Raw genomic sequence first — 22780 nt, forward strand, 5'->3', positions numbered from 1 at the left:
ACATAAGCAGCAGATCTGGAACAAAAGACTACCTTTCAGATGGCAGGCAAAACAAATTCCACCAAAAAGAAGCCAAAAGAATTTTGTGCATCATAGAAGAATTTTGTGCATCATAAAAGCTTTTTAGATCCTTGCTAAATTGTAAAATTATAATCATCATCATCATCAACCCAGCTCTTGGTATCTTCAATGCTATGCCACAAAGTTGACATTTTATATATGTTTATATTCAGATACGCTATGCCTTTATAAAAAGGTATATTGTATATTTTTAAGCTTTCCTTCTATTTGACTAAAATGTATCAGATAAACTGGTGTGAATTGTTTTAATACCATGAATTTCAGTAGCACTATTCCAATGTACATTGTCTGTCCTATTACCCCTAAATTACAGGTTCAGCATAAGTTATTAAGATTCCTTTCTCTATTTATGTAAATTTAAATGAAAAAAAAATATTGCTCTTTCTGTGTGCTGTGGTATAACATTATAGATTCTAGACCGAAGGTCTTATTAGGGAAAAGTTCACTTCTTCTATTATTACAGAATCATAGAATCACAGAATGTTAGGGGTTGGACGGACTTTCAAAGATCATCCAGTCCAACCCCCCTGCCAGAGCAGGACCACCTAGAGTAGATCACACAGGGATGTGTCATCCAGGGGGTTTTGAATACCTCCAGAGAAGGAGAATCCACAACCTCTCTGGGCAGCCTGTTCCAGTGCTCTGTCACCCTCACAGTGAAAAAGTTTTTCCTCATGTTAATGTGGAACCTCCTGTGCTCCAGTTTATTATAGCAACTTTGTATTTCTTTGTGGTTTGCCCCAGAATCAAATCATACTCGAAACCACACTGATTGAATCTTTTTTTTTTTTTAAGTTTTGTGTATTCTGATGATAGCAGATCTGCTATTCTTTCTTGTACTTTACAATTTTGCTCATGGATGTGAAAACTGATAGGATATGGTATGGTATGGTACGGTACGGTACGGTACAGTATGCTAGCGCATTCACTTTGCTTTTCAGCTTTCTGCTGAGAAGGATACTGACTGCAAGAAGGGAGCACGATAATCTCAATTAGTATAAAATGTGAGCTATTACAGAGCTCAGACAAGTTGAAGATCCAGCTCTACATTTCCTCAGTTTCTGTTACTAATGTTGGCACTTCAGAAACCATAGTCTTACCCATACGTCGGTCCTACCCTTCCCACTGAAAATTAATCTGTTTGTTCATGTCAATATAGAGTTCACAAAGAGCTCTGACATTTATCACTGAAGGCTGTATGCAGTAAGCAATATTATCCTGAGTACAGTAAGTGCAAGAGTCTGAATTAATTCTGCATATATCACCTATTAAATGAATGGTACTCCAATAGAAAAAATTCCGAGGGCATCGTGAACATATTAACTGAGTCTGAGCCAATGACTACAACAGAGTGAGACCACATTTATGCTCACAGAAGTGAAACCGTTATCGATGTTCTCCCAAATATCCATTAGTTTTTCCAACTACTTTTTGTTACAGTCCCAAATAAAGCAATACTAAGTTTTGGACTTGTAAATATATCCTGCAATGAATATTCAATGAAAATATAAAAGGACCCTGAACTCAAGAGAAAGTAAGGAAAAGGATGTGACTAAAGGATTCATGGCAAGAGAGTGAACAGCAGATTGATCACATAAAACATCCATGCACTCCCAAGACTTGGCTACCAGTTTTAACAGAGCTCGCATTCTTGAACACATTCTATGACAACAGGTAAATTCCACTATAAGTGTTTCAAAAACTCAGTCATCTCTTGCCTACTAGAGCAGAGCTAAGTGTCAAATTCTGGCATCAGCTATAAGGGTGTAAACTGGTGTTAGAGCCACAGAAGTCAACAAAGGTAAGTTTGCACACTGGGGTGAGAATTGGAACCTAGAAGTGTAGGATGTGCTGAAATTATTGGTCAGAGTATGACTTTAGTCACTGTGGTGTATTTCTGGTGCAATCAGATAGTTCAAAGTCGAATTCATGTTTTAAAGGCATTCTTTAAAATACAAAGATGGCTCCAAATTACAAAATCTTACGATACCCATCAAGCAGCAGTATTCTGACAAAAGATTACAGACTCGTCCACACACCTTTGGATGAAATAAGAGACAAATTTTGGACATTATTTTTCATTTTGAAGTGGGCAGTTCCTGGCTGCTGGCCCAAATCTCCTCACTTAATGTAAAAACACTTTTAAGCTTCTCTCACTGTCTTTCAAATCTAACCTCAGCTTGACTTACTGCCACATGAAGAAGAGCTTGATAGTAACACCCCAGGCTCCAAGACACAAGCTCACATGAGCAGCAGCCCCTTTGGCTTCCATTAAACAATCCATCAGAGAAACTCACTGGTATATAAAGGGCTTAGCAGGCTGACCACTAAGAATTACACCTGTCCAGGTAGGTGTCAGTGTCTCTTTCTGTCTCTCTGATTATTTTTTTTTGCTGTCGGGGCTCTCATCATCACCATCAACTCTCTTGTCTCTCAGTTCTTTATCTTGTGGTTCTTGAGGTTTTTCTTATGTGAATCTTTATACAGTAAGGAGGCCTACTTCAGATGGAATACTCTATCTCTTAAGTTAAAAGGGCAGACAATCATTTTGGCTCTACCCTAATATACACAATCCTGCAGCTATCTCATTCTTTGGGTCAAGAATTTCCCAAGGCATTTCCTGGGATAATCTGTAGAGCAGTAATGCCTCCTCATACATTAGCCAGTCCGGTTGTCTGATGCGTTTTACACAGCTCAGTTTAGAGTCCAACTCACTCACTGCTCGGGGTTGCCAAGCTCGCTCCAATTTTCCCTCACCACACACGCAATCGCCTGATGAGATCCTTCTCGTTCACTGACACTCAGCTTTCCACAGGAGCACATGCCAAGCATACAAAGGCCAGGGAATGCAGAGGAAAACCATTTTTGGAATTCAACTACTTCAAAGCTGTTTCACTCACTCAAGTCACTTCTGGTCATATGGAGTATGACATGACGTACAGAACCTGCCTTTTTAACCTCTAAAAGCTTTCCTCTTACCTGAAATCCGGATTACGTGGGAAATTCTTGGCTGAAGTAGCGTTAGTCATTTTATTCACTAAACAGCCGCTACAGGAGATTCTCAGCTGCAGTACAGCGGCAGTCATTTCATTCCTCAAGCGAAGTCATTAACCGAGGGTCGTCCCCATGCACTCTCCTCCAGTGACAAGGAGCAGTGGGGCGGGAAGGAGAAGGTGCCAAGCTCCCCCGTTCCCCCAGCCTGCCTTCCTCCCCTGCCACCGCTCCCCTCCTTTCCCACACCACCCGCCCTGCGCCCTTTCCAAGGGCAGACAGAGAGAGCTAACGAGAACTGACGCTGTTCCCCCTCTTGTGGACCCAATGTCCCCGTGTGCAGTGTATTGTCACCAGCGGCCAGGAAGAGAAGCTTTTCATTAAGTGAATTAAGTGAATACCGCTTTCAGTAGCCGGCTCAAGGCCGCCAGAGGCCGTGCCGTCCGGGCGCCCCTCTCCCCTCCGTCCCGGCCGGGCCGCCGGCAGGCACCTGCGGCGGGGCGCGCCCCCTCAAGCCCCCTCCTGCCGCGCGGGGCGCCCGCAGGGGTAGGGCTGGCGGGCGGACAGGGCAAGGCCCGGACAGCTGTACCCCTCAGCGCGTGGCTGAGGCCAGTGCGAGCGGCCGGGAGCCGCGGGGCCGGAGGGCAGGACTGGGAGGACGGGCGGGCAGCGGGACGGGCGCGAAGCGGGTGCCAGACGCGGTTCACCGCAGGTTCGGGGGACGAGGGCCCCCGACGGGCCTCGCCGCGGCTCCCCACTGCTGGCGGGGAAGGCGACAGGGAGCCGGCGGCGTCGCGCCCGGCGCGGGGCCGAGCAGCTGCGGACGGGCCCTGAAGGACAAGTGCCGTGCGAGCTCGCGGGGCGCCCCCACGCGGCGCGGCCGGGCGCGGCGCCGCCCCTCAGGAGCGGCGCAGCGGCGGCTGCCCGCTCCCCCGGCCGGCGGGGCGCGGCGGCGGCGGCGGCGGCGGCGGCGGCAGCGGCAGCAGAGGGCCCGCCCCTGCCCCCCGGCCCCTGTGGAAAGTTGTCCCTGGCCGCGGAGCCACCCGGCTCCCGCCTCCCGCTTCCTGCCCCGCCGCCGCTGATTGGCCCGCCGTGCGCCGAGGAATGCGAGCCACCCTTTAAAGGCGAGCGCGGCGCCCGGCGCCCGCAGTGTCCCGGCAGCGCCGCTCCCGCCGCCCGCCCCGACGAGGCGCCGCTGCTCTCTCCTTCACTCCCTCTCGCTAGCCGCCGGGACAGTCGAGGGCTGCCCGAGGATATTAGTCGCCGGTACCCGGAGGTGCGGGAGGCCGGCGCCGCCCGCCCGGATCGCTCTCCCCGGAGGTAAGTGCTGAAGCGGCTCCCGCCGCGCTCGCTGTCCCCTCCGAGGGCGGCCGCGGCGGGGGGCACCTGTCCCGTCCCCGCCGCCTCCCGCTGCGCAGCCTTCCTGCCTCCGGGGAGCGGCCGGTGCGCTGGGTGCGATGGCAGCGCGGTGACCTTCCTCCTGCCCGTCCCCAGGCTGGCTCCGAGACAGACCTTTGCCATGGGGCCGACGGCTGTTCTCTGCCTCCTCTTCCTCCTCCTGCTCGGCGGCTCGCAGGCCAAGCGCTCTGCAGGTAAGGCCAGCCCCGCGCCGGCGCTCAGGGAAGGGGGAACTAAAAATCACCGTTTCTTGGGGTCTGTGTGGGCAGCTGAAATTGTGCTCTGTGGCAAAGAGCTCCAAAGCTTTCAGTGAACCAAAGCTTTTTAACCTGAGCATCAGCTAGTTGGGAACAGGAAACTTTCTCTGGTGTGGCATGCATGTAACCTTCTGAAATAGAAACAGGGAGCCTCCAGGGCTTGAGCGCACAGCTTGCCCATCTCTGTGCTGGGCAGAGGAAAAGAGGAACATGACACAGGAACTGGCTGAAGAAGGAAGGAGTGGGGCAGTTGGCTGAAGAAGGAAGGAGTGGGGCATTTGGCTGCCATCATGGTGCTGTAGAGAAGCTGCTGGTGTGCTTGCTTTCACCCAGCCGGACTAAGCAAGCTTGCTTTGCTGTACCCTAGCACAGGAATATTGTAGTCTGGGCTTCTGCTGTCTGTTTCTCCTCTGGTAGAGTCTAATGAGATGCCAGAACGGCTGCTACCTTTGTGTGCCAGTCAGCAGGTACCTGGCACAACGATGCTGACTGGCTTCTGCACAAGAATGCACATGTACCACCACATGGCAGCTCCTGGTGGGACTGCTGAACCACCTGAGCTGCTGCCTGCACTCGGGTGTGAGGTGCTGTACCTTGCACAACACATACCATGAGCCAATGTGTTAAGCAACCCTGGGAGATATGCACCGACTCAGCCTCTTCTTGTCCCTTGCTCATGATGCTCGTTCTGATCTCTCTGCAGAGTCCAGGAGTGATGATAACAGTGTCTTTGATCTCTTTGAACTCATCGGCTTCATTCGGAAGGGAGCTGGGCGCCGGGCACCTGGGGTGCACCTGGTGAAGGGACCTGAATCCTCCAGCCCTGCTTACCGCATTGAAGATGCCAGTCGTATCCCTGCTGTCCCCGACTCCAAGTTCCAAGACTTATTAGATGCCATCCATGCTGAGAAGGGCTTCATCCTCCTGGCCACTCTCCGGCAAGCCAAGAAGAGCAGAGGCACGCTGCTGTCTGTGGAACAGAAAGATGGCTCTGGTCATGTCTTCAGCCTAGTATCAAACGGCAAGGCAGGCACCCTGGACCTGAGCCTTTCTGGTGATGGCAAGCAGCAGCTGGTGTCAGTAGAGGATGCCTTGCTAGCTACAGGACACTGGAAGAATATCACCCTGTTTGTACAGGAGGACCGGGCTCAGCTCTATGTGGGGTGTGAGAAAATGGAGAATGCTGAACTGGACATCCCCATTCAGAACATCTTCACTAGGGACCTGGCCAGCAGTGCCAGGCTCCGTATTGCCAAAGGGGGAGTCAATGACAACTTCCAGGTAAGACTCACTTATGTGTTTGCCTAGTATTTTCAGTCTTGAAGGTGCATTACTACTCAACCAACCCAAATAGCTACAAAGACACGAGTAACAGGGAGAAAGCGTTCCACCAATGACTAGTTTATGTACATCTGGCATGGACTGCCTCTAAAGCTACTAGACATTAATAATGGAGTTTGAAGGGTAAAGCATTAGATTTGAAGGGATAGAACTTTATGCAGCAACAAGAAGGCACTGAAACTTCCAAACAGGTTGCTGTAGCTTCATTGCTCAGCTGCTTATACAAGATTCAGAAATTCATGGGTTTTTTTTCCTTCCTGCCTGGAGAGTTTCCAGGTCCTTGTGGTCAAGGATGAGAATGTTAGGAAGCAGGGCTTGTCATCATTAAGGAGAATAAAGCAACATGTTTCACTTTGCCATCTATCTGTCATGGAATTATTCTTAATGATCTTGCGTGACGTTAAGTGCCTACAAGCTCTCTCCATGCAACTTGTGCTTTCCCTTGCAGTCGCTGCAAGTAGCTGTAATTCTTCCTCTGTCCACAGGGACTGCTGCAGAACGTGCGGTTTGTGTTTGGAGCAACTCTGGAAACTATCCTGAGGAACAAAGGCTGCTCCAGCTGTAAGTTCCCAATCTTCTGAATCCAATGACCTATTAAAAATAAGATTCCTCGTTACATTAGAAAGACAAGTTGAAACAGAACTTGGAAGTATGCTGACATACAAATCCATGTTGCATAAGAAATAAGATTACATTTCTGCAGGCAACCTAATGAATCTGGTAGCAGCTGTTTAGCAGGTGTTACCCTGGAATGATAAATGCACTTGGTAAAAAATGCACTGACTTTACATGTGTGTTTGTCTTGTAGCCACTAGTGCAATCATTACTTTGGACAACCCCATCAATGGGTCCAGCCCAGCTATCCGCACTAATTACATTGGCCATAAAACAAAGGACATCCAAGCAGTCTGTGGTTTTTCCTGTGATGAACTAACAAATATGTTTGTCGAACTGCAAGGCCTCCGGTCCATGGTTACAACACTTCAAGACAGAGTTCGCAAAGTGGTGAGTGTTGGTTAAATTCATGGTACCTTCCATTAACTGGCATTTAGTGAATGAATTATAACCTGTCCTTTGAGAGCCTGGATAAACAGTGATAACTATACTCTGACTTTTGTGGAAAAGGGTGTTTTCTGTATTAACTTCTAAATATCTTCTCTCTGCTTCTCTGTCCTGCCTGTCCCCTGCCCCCCAGACTGAAGAAAATGAACTCATTGCCAAAGTGGTCCAGATCACTCCTGGAGTGTGCATTCATAATGGCATCTTGCACAAAAATAAAGAAGAGTGGACTATTGACAGCTGCACTGAATGTACCTGCCAGGTAAGATTCCTTACATTCATAAATCCTCTGTTGAGGATTGAGTTGAAATTAACAGATATTTCTAAATTACATTCTTTGTTCAAGAGTGAATTCTACACAGAACTGGGCATACTACAACAGCGAGACAATTATCTAGTTTATTTCATCCTACTAGATCTCTGGTATAAAGGCAAATTTCATGCAGTGTAACAACAGTAGTATTTCAAAAAATTATACAAAACATCACTGATACAGCTGTTAACACACTTTTAGTTCCTTAATGGGGAATGCCTGTATTCTTTACATAAGTCCATGAGTAAATTTAAAGTCAGCATCAACAGAACTATCAGCTTTGCTCCCTGGAATACTTCAGATCCACCTTCTGTCACCCACTGAACCTCCTGCTGACTTAGTAGGAAAAGACGTTCTAGTACTCAGTAAAAGCTCTTAAAGAAAAACCCTGTAAGTTTGTCATCTAACAAATGCTTCTGGTTGTGTCCTAATAGCTGTTACAGATTATATGGAACAGCAGTCCCTTTCAGATTTCAGTTCAGCTGTATTTAAACCAGGATGACCTGGCAAGACATTTATGCTTTATGCTCTGCTTCTGCAGAATGTTGTAAAAGTCTACCAAAGAGCGGGTTAACTAGCCTGCCACTGTTTAGAAACTAAAGGCCTAGTATTTGTGCATGTGCAGTCCATCTTGTAGTCAGCAAATGATACTGCGACTTGTGAGTTTGCCTCTTTCATACCAGCCCTCTTGCCCAGTGTTAGCTATAATTGCCTTAATGGAGTCATTTGCTTGGGGAGATTAAAATAGTAATCATGACAGCATTCTTCTGACCAAGCTGCTACCTTCAAGAAGCAAAACTATAGGCTGCCCTTTAGCTCTCATTGAGATTGGAGGTGGGTGTTCTTATGCTGCCTGCTTGGCCTGAAGATCAAAGACCTCTAAGTATAAGTTATAGATTTCATGGTTCTTGAGCAGAGTCCACTAAACTCATTTTCTCTTTACCATGTAATTAGCTTAAATCCATATTAACTGAAAAGAAAGTTGGCTTCTCATTCTTGTTTCATTCCCTTGAAGTCTGACCTTATACTTTGGGTATCACTTGATAGTCTTTTGTTGTACCCAGCATCTGGTTGCCACTCTTGTTCAACTTCTGCAAAACCAAAATACTTCCGCTCTTGACTGGGAATGAGATGGAGTTTGACTAAAAATAGCTGGGACTACCCTGGGGTTGTGTTAGCACTAAACACAAGGGTCTCTGCTTTGTTGTGTGTCTCTGTTATATGATTCTATACGTGCTATTGAGTCTTAAGAGCTGCAGAAAAATCTCTTTAGCATTTAACCAGTCTCCAGACATTGTTTCTATTCCTCTTGCTTATTGGAATCCTCACGGCTCTTTACAGAACTCTGCTACTATATGCCGGAAAGTGTCCTGTCCTCTCATGCCTTGTTCCAATGCCACTGTGCCTGATGGGGAGTGCTGCCCCCGATGCTGGCGTAAGTACTTAGTACCATCACACTTCTATAGCAGTTGGCTTCATCTAGCTAGACATAGGCCGCTCTAAAGTATGCGGGGTATAACCTTGCACCACTGGAGTAAGGCTAGCCTGATGTCTCTTTGAGGTTAATCACTTAGCTGATGCATGTGAGCACTGAAAGTCTTGAGTTCGTGGCCTTTGTCTTGCACCAGAAAGGAAGATGCACGTGGCTTTGATTGAAGACAGCTGTGTCCTTTTTTTGTGGAGGGAGGGGTGGGGAAAATACATACCTGGAGCCTTAGTCACAGCTGTAACAGAGCTGTATCCTTCTGCAGCTAGCGACTATGCAGATGATGGATGGTCTCCTTGGTCTGAGTGGACTTCGTGTTCTGTGACCTGTGGGAATGGGATTCAGCAGAGAGGGCGATCCTGTGACAGTCTCAATAACCGCTGTGAAGGGTCTTCTGTACAGACTCGAACTTGCCACCTTCAGGAGTGCGATAAGAGATGTAAGTACTTGATCTACTCACATTGGTAACAAAACACAGGCTGCTTTTATTGGTTTAACGTTAACAGTGAAGATTACCATGTAGCTTTGTCACTGGGATGGACTGGCTTTAAGAACTTATCAGGTAAAAGGGACAGACAATTAATGCAGTAAATAGGCAAGTTTGGGCACTGCTCCCAGGACAAAACTTGAGGCCAGTTTAGGTATGCAATTTCTCTAGTGACAAAACAACTTGATCTGTGACAGTGCTGAGGCTATCTGATACATATGGAGTCTTTGGTACAGTTCTGGTACTGGCTATGTCCTAGGTCCTATGGTCTATTTTTCAGAAACACTACTAATAGGACATCTCTCTTGTAGTTAAACAGGATGGTGGCTGGAGTCACTGGTCACCATGGTCATCCTGTTCTGTCACTTGTGGCACGGGCATCATCACTAGAATTCGTCTCTGCAACTCTCCAGTACCACAGCTGAATGGCAAACCTTGTGAGGGAGAGGCAAGAGAAAACAAACCCTGCCAGAAAGATCCTTGCCCAAGTAAGTGTGTCCAGGTGGTAACTACTGTTTAGTAGCTTAAACTGTGAAAATCCTGAGTAGCTGCTATGTAATCTAGTTCTAATAATCTCTTTAAATTTAGAGGTGGGCTAGGTAAAACCTCACAGGTTAGATTTGAGATGAAACTAAACTGTTTTCTATGGCTCTTCCATGGAGTCCATTAATTCATTCTGTCATTTATGTCTGAAGTGCTCTCACTACAAATGTAATAGTCCTTAATCAGATAGAAAGTAGTTCTATCACTGCATTTAAAGCTGTACATGTCTTCTGTCTCCCTTTAGTTAATGGCAACTGGGGACCATGGTCTCCATGGGATGCATGCACAGTGACATGTGGAGGAGGACTTCAAAAACGTAGCCGTCTCTGCAATAATCCTGAGCCTCAGTATGGTGGGAAGACTTGTGTAGGTGAAGCTAGAGGGACTCAGGTCTGCAACAAACAGGACTGTCCAATTGGTGAGTACCCATTTGCCCATAAACATCTGAAGGTTGTGGACACTGTTGAAAATACTGATTAAAAAATTTGACGTCTGTAAAACACAAGTGTGAGAATTTTAAACCAGCATATTGACCAAACACGGTACTGTAGCAGCATGGTAAGTGTCCCTCATTCAACACTTTCTCATTTGTCTCTCAGATGGGTGTCTGTCTAATCCCTGCTTTGCGGGGACTACATGTACCAGCTCCCCTGATGGTTCCTGGAAGTGTGGTGCCTGTCCGGCTGGCTACCATGGTGATGGAGTCCACTGCCAAGATATTGATGAGGTAAAAAGGCTAGAGTTTGCTCCTTGAAAGAAGTGAAAGAAAATGGGAAGGGAGAATAAAATCCTGGTGTCTTGTAACACTAACTGTTGTTCTTTATCTCGAACCCGTATTTCAGTGCAAAGAGGTTCCTGATGCCTGCTTTGTCTTCAACGGAGTGCACAGGTGTGAGAATACTGAACCTGGGTACAACTGTCAGCCTTGTCCACCACGTTTCACTGGGACACAGCCATTTGGTCGCAGTGTTGAAGACGCCATGGCTAACAAACAGGTATCATCAACTTGAGAACTGTTCTGAGTTATGAAATCTCAAAGCCTCTAAACAACAGAAAGCACCTATGCATTTCAGGGAAGGACTTGGTACCTGTAATAAAAAAACATGCTCTGTGATTCAGAACAGGAGGAGCACTGAGCAGTTTCTATTGGAGTTCAAAATGAGTTTTAAAAATCACTGTCCTCCTCAGCCATGGAGAGTTCAGATGTTATACACAATTTTAGGAGACTAATTCAATCAGTATTCACTTATGATCCAACAATATGTGCCTTAGAGATATTTCAGTGCTTGATTCCATTTGAAAATAGGTAAGGTTTGAACAAGAAAAATAATAAATGGTGCTAAGACTGCTACTGGAGCTGGGGAGTGGAAGGCTTTTTTCTGATTGAAGGATCTCTGATCAAAACAAGCATGTACTCCATGCTTTATTTGAATCTCTGGGGAAAAATGAGGGATAAAGATGTTTCCACTGGATTTAATTTCTGTGTGGCCTTCTAGGTCTGCAAGCCACGTAATCCATGCACAGATGGAACACATGACTGCAACAAGAATGCCAAATGCAATTACCTTGGCCACTTCAGTGACCCCATGTATCGCTGTGAATGTAAACCAGGCTATGCTGGCAATGGCATAATCTGCGGAGAAGATACTGACTTGGATGGATGGCCAAATGAGAATCTTGTTTGTGTTGCCAATGCCACTTACCACTGTAAAAAAGTAAGTGTATCCTGTTTTCCCATCTACCATTCTAACAGACTGAGAAATATACAAATTATGTTAGGTTTGAGATACAAAGCAAGTATCTCTAGTTAGAGGTATTAAACTAGCCTCTCTGCAAATAAAACTGGTAAAATACTCCTCTATGTAGGAATACCATTGTCAAGGTATTCGTAAGAGGCTCTTGCTGTTGCTTTAGGTATTCCTGCAATATGGGGAAAAAATGAAGCCTGACACAATTGTAAATGTTTGTTGTAAGTGTTCTGGAAAGGCTCTAGTTTAGGCTATACCTACATCAGCTTTGCTCTGACAGATATCTATCTCCAGTGGAAGAAAAAGAGGGTAAAAGAAAATGAAAAAAACAGTAAAAGAACCAAATCTTATTTTAAACATGATTTAATTATATCTTTCTAAGCGTTATCCTAACAGTCATGACTAGCTGAAAGTGAGAGAATGACAGTAAGTTAACACCTATCTGACTGAGGTATTATGATTTTTGCCTAATGATTAGATTTTACCTGCTAAAATGCCTATTGTAATCATGCTGGGAGTAAACACATCTGTGTACTTTCTCCTTTCTAGGATAACTGCCCTAATCTGCCCAACTCTGGGCAGGAAGACTATGATAAGGATGGGATCGGTGATGCCTGTGACAATGATGACGATGATGATGGAATTCCTGATGACCGGGTAAGATAACACAAAAAACAACCTTTGAGCATGTAACTCTCCCATTCCCCTTTCCAAGGCTGGGGTCTAGCTTTTGACCTTAATCTTGTGAGGACCATAGGAAATTGCTGACAGCTATCCTAGAAACCTTTAGATATGCACAACTATGCAGACAAACTTTCTGCAGCTGGTTGAGCTTTGGAAGTGATTTTTTTTTAAATTCAGCCATTCCTACACTCATGCAAGAAGACGAGGTGTTTTGAGATAGAAGCATTCCGATTTTAACTGTTTCCCTGCCTTTCACTTCTCCTTTCATACAGTAGTACAAGCATAAGCACAATCTGGTTACAGCTTTAATTTTACACTTTTTTTAAAGCTTGACTTCTTTCTTGCTCTTGCAGGACAACTGTCCATTCATCTACAACCCACAGCAGTATGACTATGACAGGGATGATGTTGGTGACCGCTGTGATAACTGCCCCTACAATCACAACCCTGATCAAACCGACACTGACAACAATGGAGAAGGAGATGCATGTGCAGTGGATATTGATGGAGATGGTAGGTGGCCTTAATCACTCCTTTAGATGGCTTTCTAATCACAGATTCACCGAATGTACCCACAGTACCACTAATTTCCTATCAGAATTTCATCCCTGAACACACAAATGTTCTCCTCTGGTGATTGCAGGACAAAGACTACTGAAGTAACAGTTATAGCTAATGCAAATTTACTTTGAAATACACATTTTTTCATGGTTAAATTCTAGCTCTACTCTTGCACAGAGTAGGAACAGAAGTGTGTGGCAGAACTAGTGATGAGTCAAACTTCAAAGCTTTCAAATGCTGCTCAAAATGCTTTCAAAAATACATCTAGAAGTGTGTGGTGGCTTTATACATTCCTTTGTAGCATTTAGATGCCTAACCTTCATTCATGAACTCTCCTTAATTTTGCAGGGGTCCTTAATGAAAGGGATAATTGCCAATATGTCTACAATGTAGACCAGAGGGATACAGACTTGGATGGTGTTGGAGATCAGTGTGATAACTGTCCACTGGAACACAATCCTGACCAGGTAGGGGATTTGCATTATATAAATAGAAAACTGGTATTATGAAAATATAGTATGTACTGTATTGTAGAAAATATTTGAATGAGTTACAGCTTAAATTTGACTTGTCACAAGTCATTCGTATTCATTTGCCAAATGATGTCTATCAAATAACATGTCCTAATGGTTCATTATGCTGATAGGTATTTTCTGAAAAGTAACTCTAGTGAAGATCTGAGACTACTGCATGTACTCGTCTCCTAAACACTTCCTAGGTTTGTCAGTTGTGGCAATTCTCATAGTGATGATATAAAATTCCTGGGAGCATTGTATGAAATCTAGGTAGGTAGTAACTACCCTCTTCATAGCCTGTAGTGTTGTGTTCACTGAGACACAAAGTTGTTCTTTAATCTTTGTCCTTAAGTTCTAAACAGCTGAATTTCAAAAGATAACTTTTCTACCAGTAAGTTGAAGGCAGCACAGGCTGCTTCCCTCTAAGGAAAAGGGGTACTCTGACACTTTTAAAATTCCCATTCATAAAAGTCTAGGGGGATCCAGCCTCTCACACAACTTACTAGTTCAAAAATATTTGAAGCCAGAAGTAGATAAAGCCTGTGCCATCCTGTCAAGTACAAAGCTGCAAGTTTTTAATAGCTTCAGGGACATAACTGGAATGTTTGAAGGGTTAGAAAAGCTGTTGCAAATCAGTGGAATCTCGTGTAGTATGGTCATGTAGCCTAAAAGCAGTATTACTTAAAGGATTTAAGCAGGTAACAAAATATCTTAGTCTTTGTTGCTTGCTTTACTACTTCCTTACCTGAGGGTGGAAAAGTGCCTGAAGATCCTTTCAGGCAATGTTTCTCTTAATATTTTGAAACCTTAATATAAAACTCTAATGGTTTTTCATACTTCTCTAATCAAGTTCTAGAAGCAGAGATATTAGATTTCAAATAGCAGTTTAACAGCCTATTCAAACTGTGTGGTATGCCTTCTGCCTACACCAACACTAGGGTCATCCACTAGTGTTAAGACAACTAGACTAAACCTTGAGGCAGCCCCAGGGATGACTGGATTGTTCTTATTTCAAAAGCTGATGAAGGAAATGACTGGCTAAAATATGTGATCAGCAAGCCATGGAGCCTTTGATCACTAAGGGAATAATTGTCTTGACTGGTGAATCAAGGGGCATGAAGAGCATTATAGGCTTTTATGATATGGTGTGGAAGCTGTAAAATCAAGGCTTGGTAGACTATGTTTTAATGTTACAGCCTCTACAAGCTAGGTAGAGTAGTCCTACCCTTATCTGGCCCTTGGAACCAGGGAGCTGCCAGAAAAGGTGGGAGGTAAAGTACCCTGTGTCCAGTATGGTAGACTAGTGACAGAAGAATCATATGGCAGAAGGGTTGAGAAGCTGATTACCATGCTGCTTTCTGCTGCTGTGGATTCAAATTAAAACCAGGGCAACACTAGAGCCAGCCCAAAAGCAGTTAGCACAGGCAGCTTTAGGTAAGCATGTATTAATGCTGCTACCTCAGTACATCCATCTTGGCTCTTGCTAAAGCGAGCAGAAATCTCAATAAATTCTAACTATTAAGACTCCTATTTCAGCCTTTTTTTAAGTGTCTCTTTAAAACATTCTTTATTTTCTTCCCTCTCATAGGAAGACACTGATTCTGACCGCATAGGTGATCAGTGCGACAACAACCAGGACATAGATGAAGACGGCCATCAAAATAATCTTGATAACTGCCCCTATGTACCCAATGCCAATCAAGCTGACCATGACAAGGATGGAAAAGGTGATGCCTGTGACCATGATGATGACAACGATGGTATCCCTGATGACAAAGATAACTGCAGATTGGTTGCCAACCCAGATCAAGCTGATTCTGATGGTAAGATGGCCAGCACCATAGTAACATTTTAAGAACTTCCAATAGTTTGATGCTACATTTTTTCACACTGTTTAGGGTTGGACAAAACTTCCAAGTAACAAAAAGGTAAAATATCTGTACTGTTGTTATAGTGCTCTTCAGGAGTAAGGAGCAATGTAAAAATGACCACTATCCAAATTATTCCTAAGTCACTATCAGGCTGGAGTGAAAGGGCATCTATATAGTAGCTCTTGTGGCTTCTGTAGTGTCTCTGCCAGCAGTACCTGGGCAGTCAGAGATCTACAACTAAGACTTCAAGTTGTAAGATGTGCAAGCAAACAATGGTGATATAATGATAAAATTACTTGTCCTGCAGGTGATGGACGTGGAGATGCTTGCAAAGATGACTTTGACCAAGACAGTGTGCCAGACATTGATGATATCTGCCCTGAAAATGTGGACATTAGTGAAACTGATTTCCGAAGATTTCAGATGATTCCCCTGGATCCCAAGGGAACATCCCAAAATGATCCAAACTGGGTTGTTCGTCACCAGGGTAAAGAACTGGTTCAGACAGTCAACTGTGACCCTGGCCTTGCAGTCGGTAAGGGGAAAATTTAAACACTAACAGGCATTACGCTGTTTGGGTTTTTTTTTGGTTGGGGGTAGGAGGAGGGGGCAGGAGGAAGGAACCTGAGAAACTATTAAGGAGTTGTTAAAGAATCGCAAAAGAGCAGTACCTAAAACTTTCTTGTTTTGTGCCCCCATAGGTTTTGACGAATTCAATGCTGTGGACTTCAGTGGCACATTCTTCATCAATACAGAAAGGGATGATGATTATGCTGGCTTTGTATTTGGCTACCAATCTAGTAGTCGTTTCTATGTTGTCATGTGGAAGCAGATCACCCAGTCTTACTGGGACTCCACACCAACCAAAGCTCAAGGCTACTCAGGTCTCTCTATCAAAGTTGTGAATTCTACTACCGGTCCAGGAGAACACCTTCGTAATGCTCTGTGGCACACAGGAAACACTCCTGGCCAGGTAAGAGTGGCACTTTGATAACATGCCCTTCTGCACTCTAAGGCAAGATGTTCTTCCAAGAAGTTAGACACTTACAGGGGATCTGTACACACTGAGAATGGCATAGTCTTCCTGGCAAAGACTAATTTTATAATTGTCCCAAATCATGCAAAATAAATACTGTATAAAATTAAGAGGATTGCATGCTGCAGACAGGCTTTCCAGCAGCAATGAATCAAGTGTTTCTGGAACTGTGAAATAGTTTCCTGTTTACATATTTAAAAGTAAATTTAAATGCAGTTGACTTCCAAAGACCCCATTACAGAGCCTAATGACTTGCTTTAAGCCTTTACTAGTCATAATGATGTCAAGGCACCTTCATGTCAAAATAATGTCTATGTTATCTCAGGCATTTGGTTAATAAAGAATGTTGTTTCGTAGGTGCGAACTTTGTGGCATGACCCTCGTCACATAGGCTGGAAAGACTTCACTGCATACAGATGGCGTCTTAGCCATAGACCAAAGACTGGTTACATCAGGTGAGTATCATCCTTTTATCTTAAGTGATTATCACAAGGAAATTGAATGTCTGTAAAGGTGAACCTAACAGAAGCTTGTCACAGTTGGCTGACCTATTGTCTCTTCGTAGGGTTGTAATGTATGAAGGGAAGAAAATCATGGCAGACTCGGGACCAATCTATGATAAAACCTATGCTGGTGGTCGGCTAGGATTATTTGTCTTCTCTCAAGAAATGGTGTTCTTCTCAGATCTTAAATATGAATGCAGAGGTAAGGAAAATACTGGATTTCAAAGACCCTATATAAATGCATTGGTTCAAGAAAGCTGCTCTCAAGAGAAATAGAATGGATCAAGAAATAAGAACTAACAGGAAAAGTTCACCCATGATCTTTCATGGTTCTATCTCAAGCGAGTTCTGCAGGGAGAAACAGGACACCTTCTTGATAAACTCTTCACAGTTAAAAAGTTTAAATGTATAAAGTCTATTTCTATCCTGTTATTTCAAAGTATCAGAAATCCATGTTAAGTTCCAGATAGGAAATATATCTTTAATCTCCTTTAAAATGCTGACTAGAATGAATCAACACAGCTGAAAAAGTCCAAAGTGAAAATGCAAAGCATTGACTTCAGCAAGCAAGAGAACAGTGTCTGACATGCAAAATACTAATTTGCTTAAAAGCAAGCAAAATAGAATGTTGTCCGTATTGTACTCTTGCAGTTCAGTGGAAGTGTAAGTGCATATGACTAGTTCCAGGTGCCCTAGTCACCTTAAATTATGACTACATTATGTTATGGTTACATAGACAAGATTCTGAAGTCTAACTCAAGAAAAGTGTCTAAGCACTTTCAGTTTTCTTTACTAATGTGGTCTTTACAAATATCTCTAGGGATTAATGTCTTAAACATAATCATGCATAACAACACAAATACTTAAATATCTCTTATTTTTCACAGATCCATAATCGCAAGCTTACTGGATCCAGAGACTATTTAAAAATGCTGGTATTGCACCTTCTGAAATGTTTAGCCTTACAAATCCTGGGACCATTATATTATTCCTTCCTTTCTTCTTTCTGTAAATGTGGACTCGAAACACATGATCTGCCTCAAGAGAATGCTTTTGAGAGAATGAAAGTGAGAACATACTTGGTATCTGACCTCTGCTGAAGTGGAAGGAAACAAATGTGTCTTGCAAATGAGAATTGTCTTAACTGAACAAGCACACTTCTTTCAGTAGGAAAGACATTTGTTTGCTGTTTATCACAGTGCAGCGTCACTGCCTCTCTAACTGGAGGTCCCATGGAGTAGCATTTTGTAAAAAGAACATCTTTGGATGTGCTGCGGACTACTTAAACTGAAGACCTTTCATTGTGTGGGGAAAAGGGTTTTTGGGGGGAGGGTGAACTCAGTCTTTTTTTCTTCATGGGGGAGAGGATTTCTTTTTTACTGAGGGCTGCGCTACCTTGGTTTACATCCATTTAACTTAGAGAAATTTATTATCGTTTTGTATGTCATATCTTTCAGATGAAAACACAGCCTTTTACTCTATGTGGTAAGCTAGATCAGCTGCTCTTTTACACAGGACAAAACAGATATCCTAAACCTGACTTCCATGGTGGGAGGGAGAAAGAGGATAAAAACTGGCACACTGGATCACATCAGCTTTGGGAGAACTGGGATTTACAACTAGATTCTGTTTTTTCCTGATTAGATGCAGATCTTTCTTACCTTTTAAATGTTTTTATTTCAGATATGGTGCCAGAAAGCACTGCCATCTCAGCTAGCACTGTGCTGTCCTTCAGGAAACCAGCCTGTGCTTCACTTTTTATGGTTAAAAAGGCACAAAAATAATTGTAATGAAAACATTCCTTTTCTACATGCCATAGATGCTTTAAACCCCTTGCTTCTTTGGAGGGGAGGGGAAGGGGCCTGTAGATAAAATACTGAAATTGTAAAATATTTATTTTTACCTATGCTTGATGTGATAGTGACAGAGGGATTATTGATTAAAACAACAAGAAATGCGTCAAGACTATCCACCTAATCATGGTTATAAGTCTTTATGACTGTAAGATTGTAAATACAGATTATTTATTAATTCTGTTCTATATTGAAACTAGAGGGGGTTTAGTTGAGAGAAAAAAAAAATCTCATTTGGAGCAGATAGTGGTGATGTATTTGTTACAATTTTCCCATAAAGGCTTTGAGGTGCAGGGAAAAGTGGCAGGGTGGGGAATGGGATGTTTGTTTTTCTCAGTCTGAGCTCAATGTTAGCTCTTCCTTTCTTTGTGCGAGGCAGTTGGCAGCCTGGCAGGCAACTGTTCTGCAGTGCTAAATAAGTCCCTTTAGACAGTGGCCGTCCTCGTCTCATCTATAGTGCTGGAGACCAAGGCATGTCATTTACCATCTTAGTGGTTATTTAGTGCTGGGAAAAGTCTGCAGTGCTTTACCACTGGTCAGTGGCCTGACACAAAACTAGAATACCTGCCCTGAGGAGGTTGCAGAGAGGCACAATGACCGCAATCTGTAACCATTCAGACTGGCTATTTGTGCCGCTGCACACTAATTATTGTAACTAGTGATGTGCAGCTACAAAAGAGGGAATTCTTCACAGGCTAGACAATTTCAGGAGCTCCTTGCAAAAGAGGGAGAGGGCGTGACTGTACATTAAAAGACGACTGTTTTCCCTAACAGAAGGGGCAGCATCCTTATACCTATAATATTTCCTTGTCAAAAAAGGAAAAGAAATTAACACAGTGAAAGTTTTACATACAAATATTACCTCATTGTTGTGTGACTGAGAAAAACCTTTGGATTAAGCAGAGTTCAAATGTCTAACAAACTTTAAAGCTACTGTAGTACTAAAAAGTTAATGCTGTACATAGTCAAAATTTCTTTGCAGAAAATGTATCCCAGTAAGGAAATGGCATTGGAAAAAAATGTCAAATACAATTTCTAATGTTGTGTTATATTTTTTCCTGTCATCTTGTATACCATTGCTTGTATTTTTATAAATTATTTTTCTCATTGCCATTGTAATAGTTAATCACATAATTGTGTAGATACGCTATTTAAATAATTTATCATGAAATGCTACCTGTAGAGTTAGTATTTCTATTTTTATAAAATGTTTGCACACTGAACTGAAGATTTTTTTTTGCTTCCCTCCTCCCAACGTTTTTGCTAGCATAATTTTCTAAGAACGTGCTTTTTTGTAAACATTTTTAACCATTTTCCATTTTTAAGTTGTGTAAGTTGTACAATAAAGCTTCTTACATGCAAAGAACAATAAACCAACAACGACACTTGTATTACACCTCTGTGTTGTACTTTTATTCATGTTTTATAATACTTCTGTGGATCACTATGTTATTCATGTCAAATGGGGCTTTAAAGCAAGACATCTTTACACTAAAACTATGACAAGGGGACATACTTGAGCTTTCACCCCAGGTATAACAGCTTGTCTATCTCAAGGCACTTCTGCAGTTAGGCAGCACAGACAGCTGGCACATCTGATTCTGAAGACTTGTATCAGTGTAGACACAGCCCTGCTGCCCTTGATGCAGCCACAAGGCAGAACACCCTGAGAGATTTCAATCCCCCCAGTCAGGCCTAGCACCTATTTCTTTCCTTCATGTGAACAGAGGCAGCATGATGGCTATCTGCAGGGGCAGATGAGTATCTGTTAAATCTCTTCTAGACTGAGACTGCTCGTGTGATCAAAAAGCTGATGATGTGGCACTATATCAACTGCAGGAATATGTTACTAAAAATAAGAGCAGTTAAGACTAGCAGCTGTCTACTTACAGCAGCAGGTTGTCTCATGAGTCCTTTAGTAAAGCCAGGTGGTCTATTAGGAGTGGTAGACAGCCACACGAGAAGGGTATTTAGGGGGTCCTGCAGGTATAGAAAATTAATCTTTACATCTCCTTTTCCTGAGGATGCAAAGTCCCATTCTATAAAGATCTTCCTATTTTCCTGTGACTAAACTTCTGAGGACAGTCCTGTATGTTTTATTTTATCCCACTGAGAACAAGGAAAAAAAAAATATTAAGAACTCCTGACCTGTTGTTTCCAAAATATGAATGCCTGCTGAAATTCTGATCTTGCCAGTTACAGGACTGTCTGCTTCACTTCTCTAGAGTGAGACGTGGTAGTCTCTCTTATGGGAGTGCACCATCAGTGTAACTTGTCTGATCTTAACTGGGTCTGATGCATCAAATGCCCTGCAGTTCTGGTCTCAAACTCTCTTCTTGCCTCCCAGGGGCACCAAGAAGAACAAGTACTACCAAAAAAAAAAAAAAACCAAAAAAACCACAAAACCAACCAAACAAAAAAACCCCCACCAAAACACAAAACAAAGGAAATTCCCTCATATTCTGGATTTAGAAAGCCAATTGGTTGTATGAACTGATCTATCTATATATGGATACATATAGGCCTAACCAGAAGTTTTAAAAAAGAGAAGGGCTGCTGATGTGGGGGAAGATAGCCTTGGCAGCTCCTTCCAATGACCTTGTCTGAGCCCAGGCCAAACTTTCATGTTAATTTATTGCATGCATTTATGTCACTTATATTAGTGTAGTATCTGAATGGGGGGTGATACATGCCTTAGATCAATAAAGGCAAGCCATATGCCGTGTGTTAATCCATGGGTTAAGTCCACCCACTTGTTGCTTGGGGAGCGTGAATACAGTAGGACACAAGGAAGAGCTCTAGTTGAGGCAAGTTAGGCCCGTGCTTGCTCAAAGAAACAACTGCTAAACTAAATGGGAAGAACATGGAAAATGGCCCCACTTCACAGGGCAAAAACTCCATAGGTGAAGCCTGTGGGAAATATGCAGTTTCCAGCTCCCTGGAGACTCATCAGTGGGACACATAAGCATACCAACTAATGCATGCCACTTCCACCATTATTGGGTACTTAGCCAACGTTTTTGCATAAACAACCTTTTAGTTTCATGGTATTGCAGTGAGTGCAATGCTTTTTTACCATAAGTCGCTCTTCTCAGAGCCCATGCAAATACAGTAGCTTAAGTTTTCAGGTGGTCATCTGCATCAAACCTATGTTCAAGAGGTGTAGTAGTTTAACCTGTAGATGCTGATTACCTATGGAAATAAAGACTGAGATAACAGCAAGATCTGCATCTTAATGACAACAGTACACTTTTTACTGATATTACCACGATTTTGTGGTGAAGTCTGTAGCATGATACTTAGCTGATTTTCAACATAAACTCTTTTTGGAAGGGATTGCTGAGATTACAGAAGAGAGCATCTTAATATATCCGCAAGGGAAGTTCTAGCTCTTATTTCTCATCTTTCCAAGAGAGAAAGAATGGGTGCACAAAGTTGCATGAATATTTAAGAGGAGTTATAACAAGAGGAAGAGAACTCAAAAAAAATTGTTCAGCAAGCAAAAGTCTTAAAGAGAAAATCTTCCATAGGAAATCCATAAAATTAGGCAAGAGAAACTTGGATTTTCAGATTTAGAAAAATTCCAAGAAGCCCCATCATCATTTGTCTTTAATTTTTCAACCGCTGATTCAAATTCAAGAACTGCTGGCCTAGGCAACACATACAAGAGATAAACTGAGTGCTGTTTAGATACTGTGTCAGTCTCCCTTGATAACTCCACTCAGAAAACGCATATGGAGAGACCATTTTAGTGTTATTGTAAAATTAGAGTAGAATGCCTCTGGCAATACCCTTCCCACCAAAACTATGCATACGAAATACACAAGGAAAACAATGGGAAAATAATGGCACAGAACAAGACGATACCAAATTTTTAAATGGGGAAAAAAAAAAAAATCTAAATACAGAATACCTGCCTATAAATCAAAATTATTCATGCACTTCAGCACTCCAGAAATTAATACACGTTTGTGAGTATTCCAGTTTGCTGGGGTTTTTTAAAGCATAATAAATAAGGTACTGCAGATTCAATTGCAAGCAGTGAACTATTTC

At 43.0% G+C, this 22780-nt stretch overlaps 1 protein-coding gene across 1 annotated transcript; it reads left to right on the forward strand.

Annotated features, from left to right (window-relative positions):
* The first annotated feature begins 4591 nt into the window (after positions 1-4591).
* Positions 4592-18658, forward strand: THBS1 (thrombospondin 1). The gene is made up of 21 exons (XM_086462984.1): positions 4592-4664; positions 5431-6008; positions 6554-6629; positions 6877-7073; positions 7264-7389; positions 8782-8875; positions 9192-9365; positions 9725-9901; positions 10201-10374; positions 10556-10683; positions 10799-10951; positions 11453-11671; positions 12254-12361; positions 12742-12901; positions 13298-13416; positions 15053-15287; positions 15643-15870; positions 16037-16308; positions 16729-16826; positions 16937-17076; positions 18558-18658. The coding sequence occupies exons 1-21, from the start codon at positions 4592-4594 to the stop codon at positions 18656-18658; spliced, it is 3630 nt and encodes a 1209-aa protein (XP_086319110.1).
* The last annotated feature ends 4122 nt before the right edge of the window (positions 18659-22780 follow it).

Source organism: Leptosomus discolor, chromosome 3, assembly GCF_034619465.1.
Source record: "Leptosomus discolor isolate bLepDis1 chromosome 3, bLepDis1.hap2, whole genome shotgun sequence".
NCBI classification, from domain to species: domain Eukaryota; kingdom Metazoa; phylum Chordata; class Aves; order Leptosomiformes; family Leptosomidae; genus Leptosomus; species Leptosomus discolor.

Bases quoted from the DNA above. Each gene is read 5' to 3' on its own strand.
- THBS1 (XM_086462984.1), top strand. From the start codon at position 4,592: ATGGGGCCGACGGCTGTTCTCTGCCTCCTCTTCCTCCTCCTGCTCGGC. The intron at 10,375-10,555 runs GTGAGTACCCAT...TTTGTCTCTCAG, and splicing joins CAAACAGGACTGTCCAATTG to ATGGGTGTCTGTCTAATCCC. The intron at 16,827-16,936 runs GTGAGTATCATC...GTCTCTTCGTAG, and splicing joins CCAAAGACTGGTTACATCAG to GGTTGTAATGTATGAAGGGA.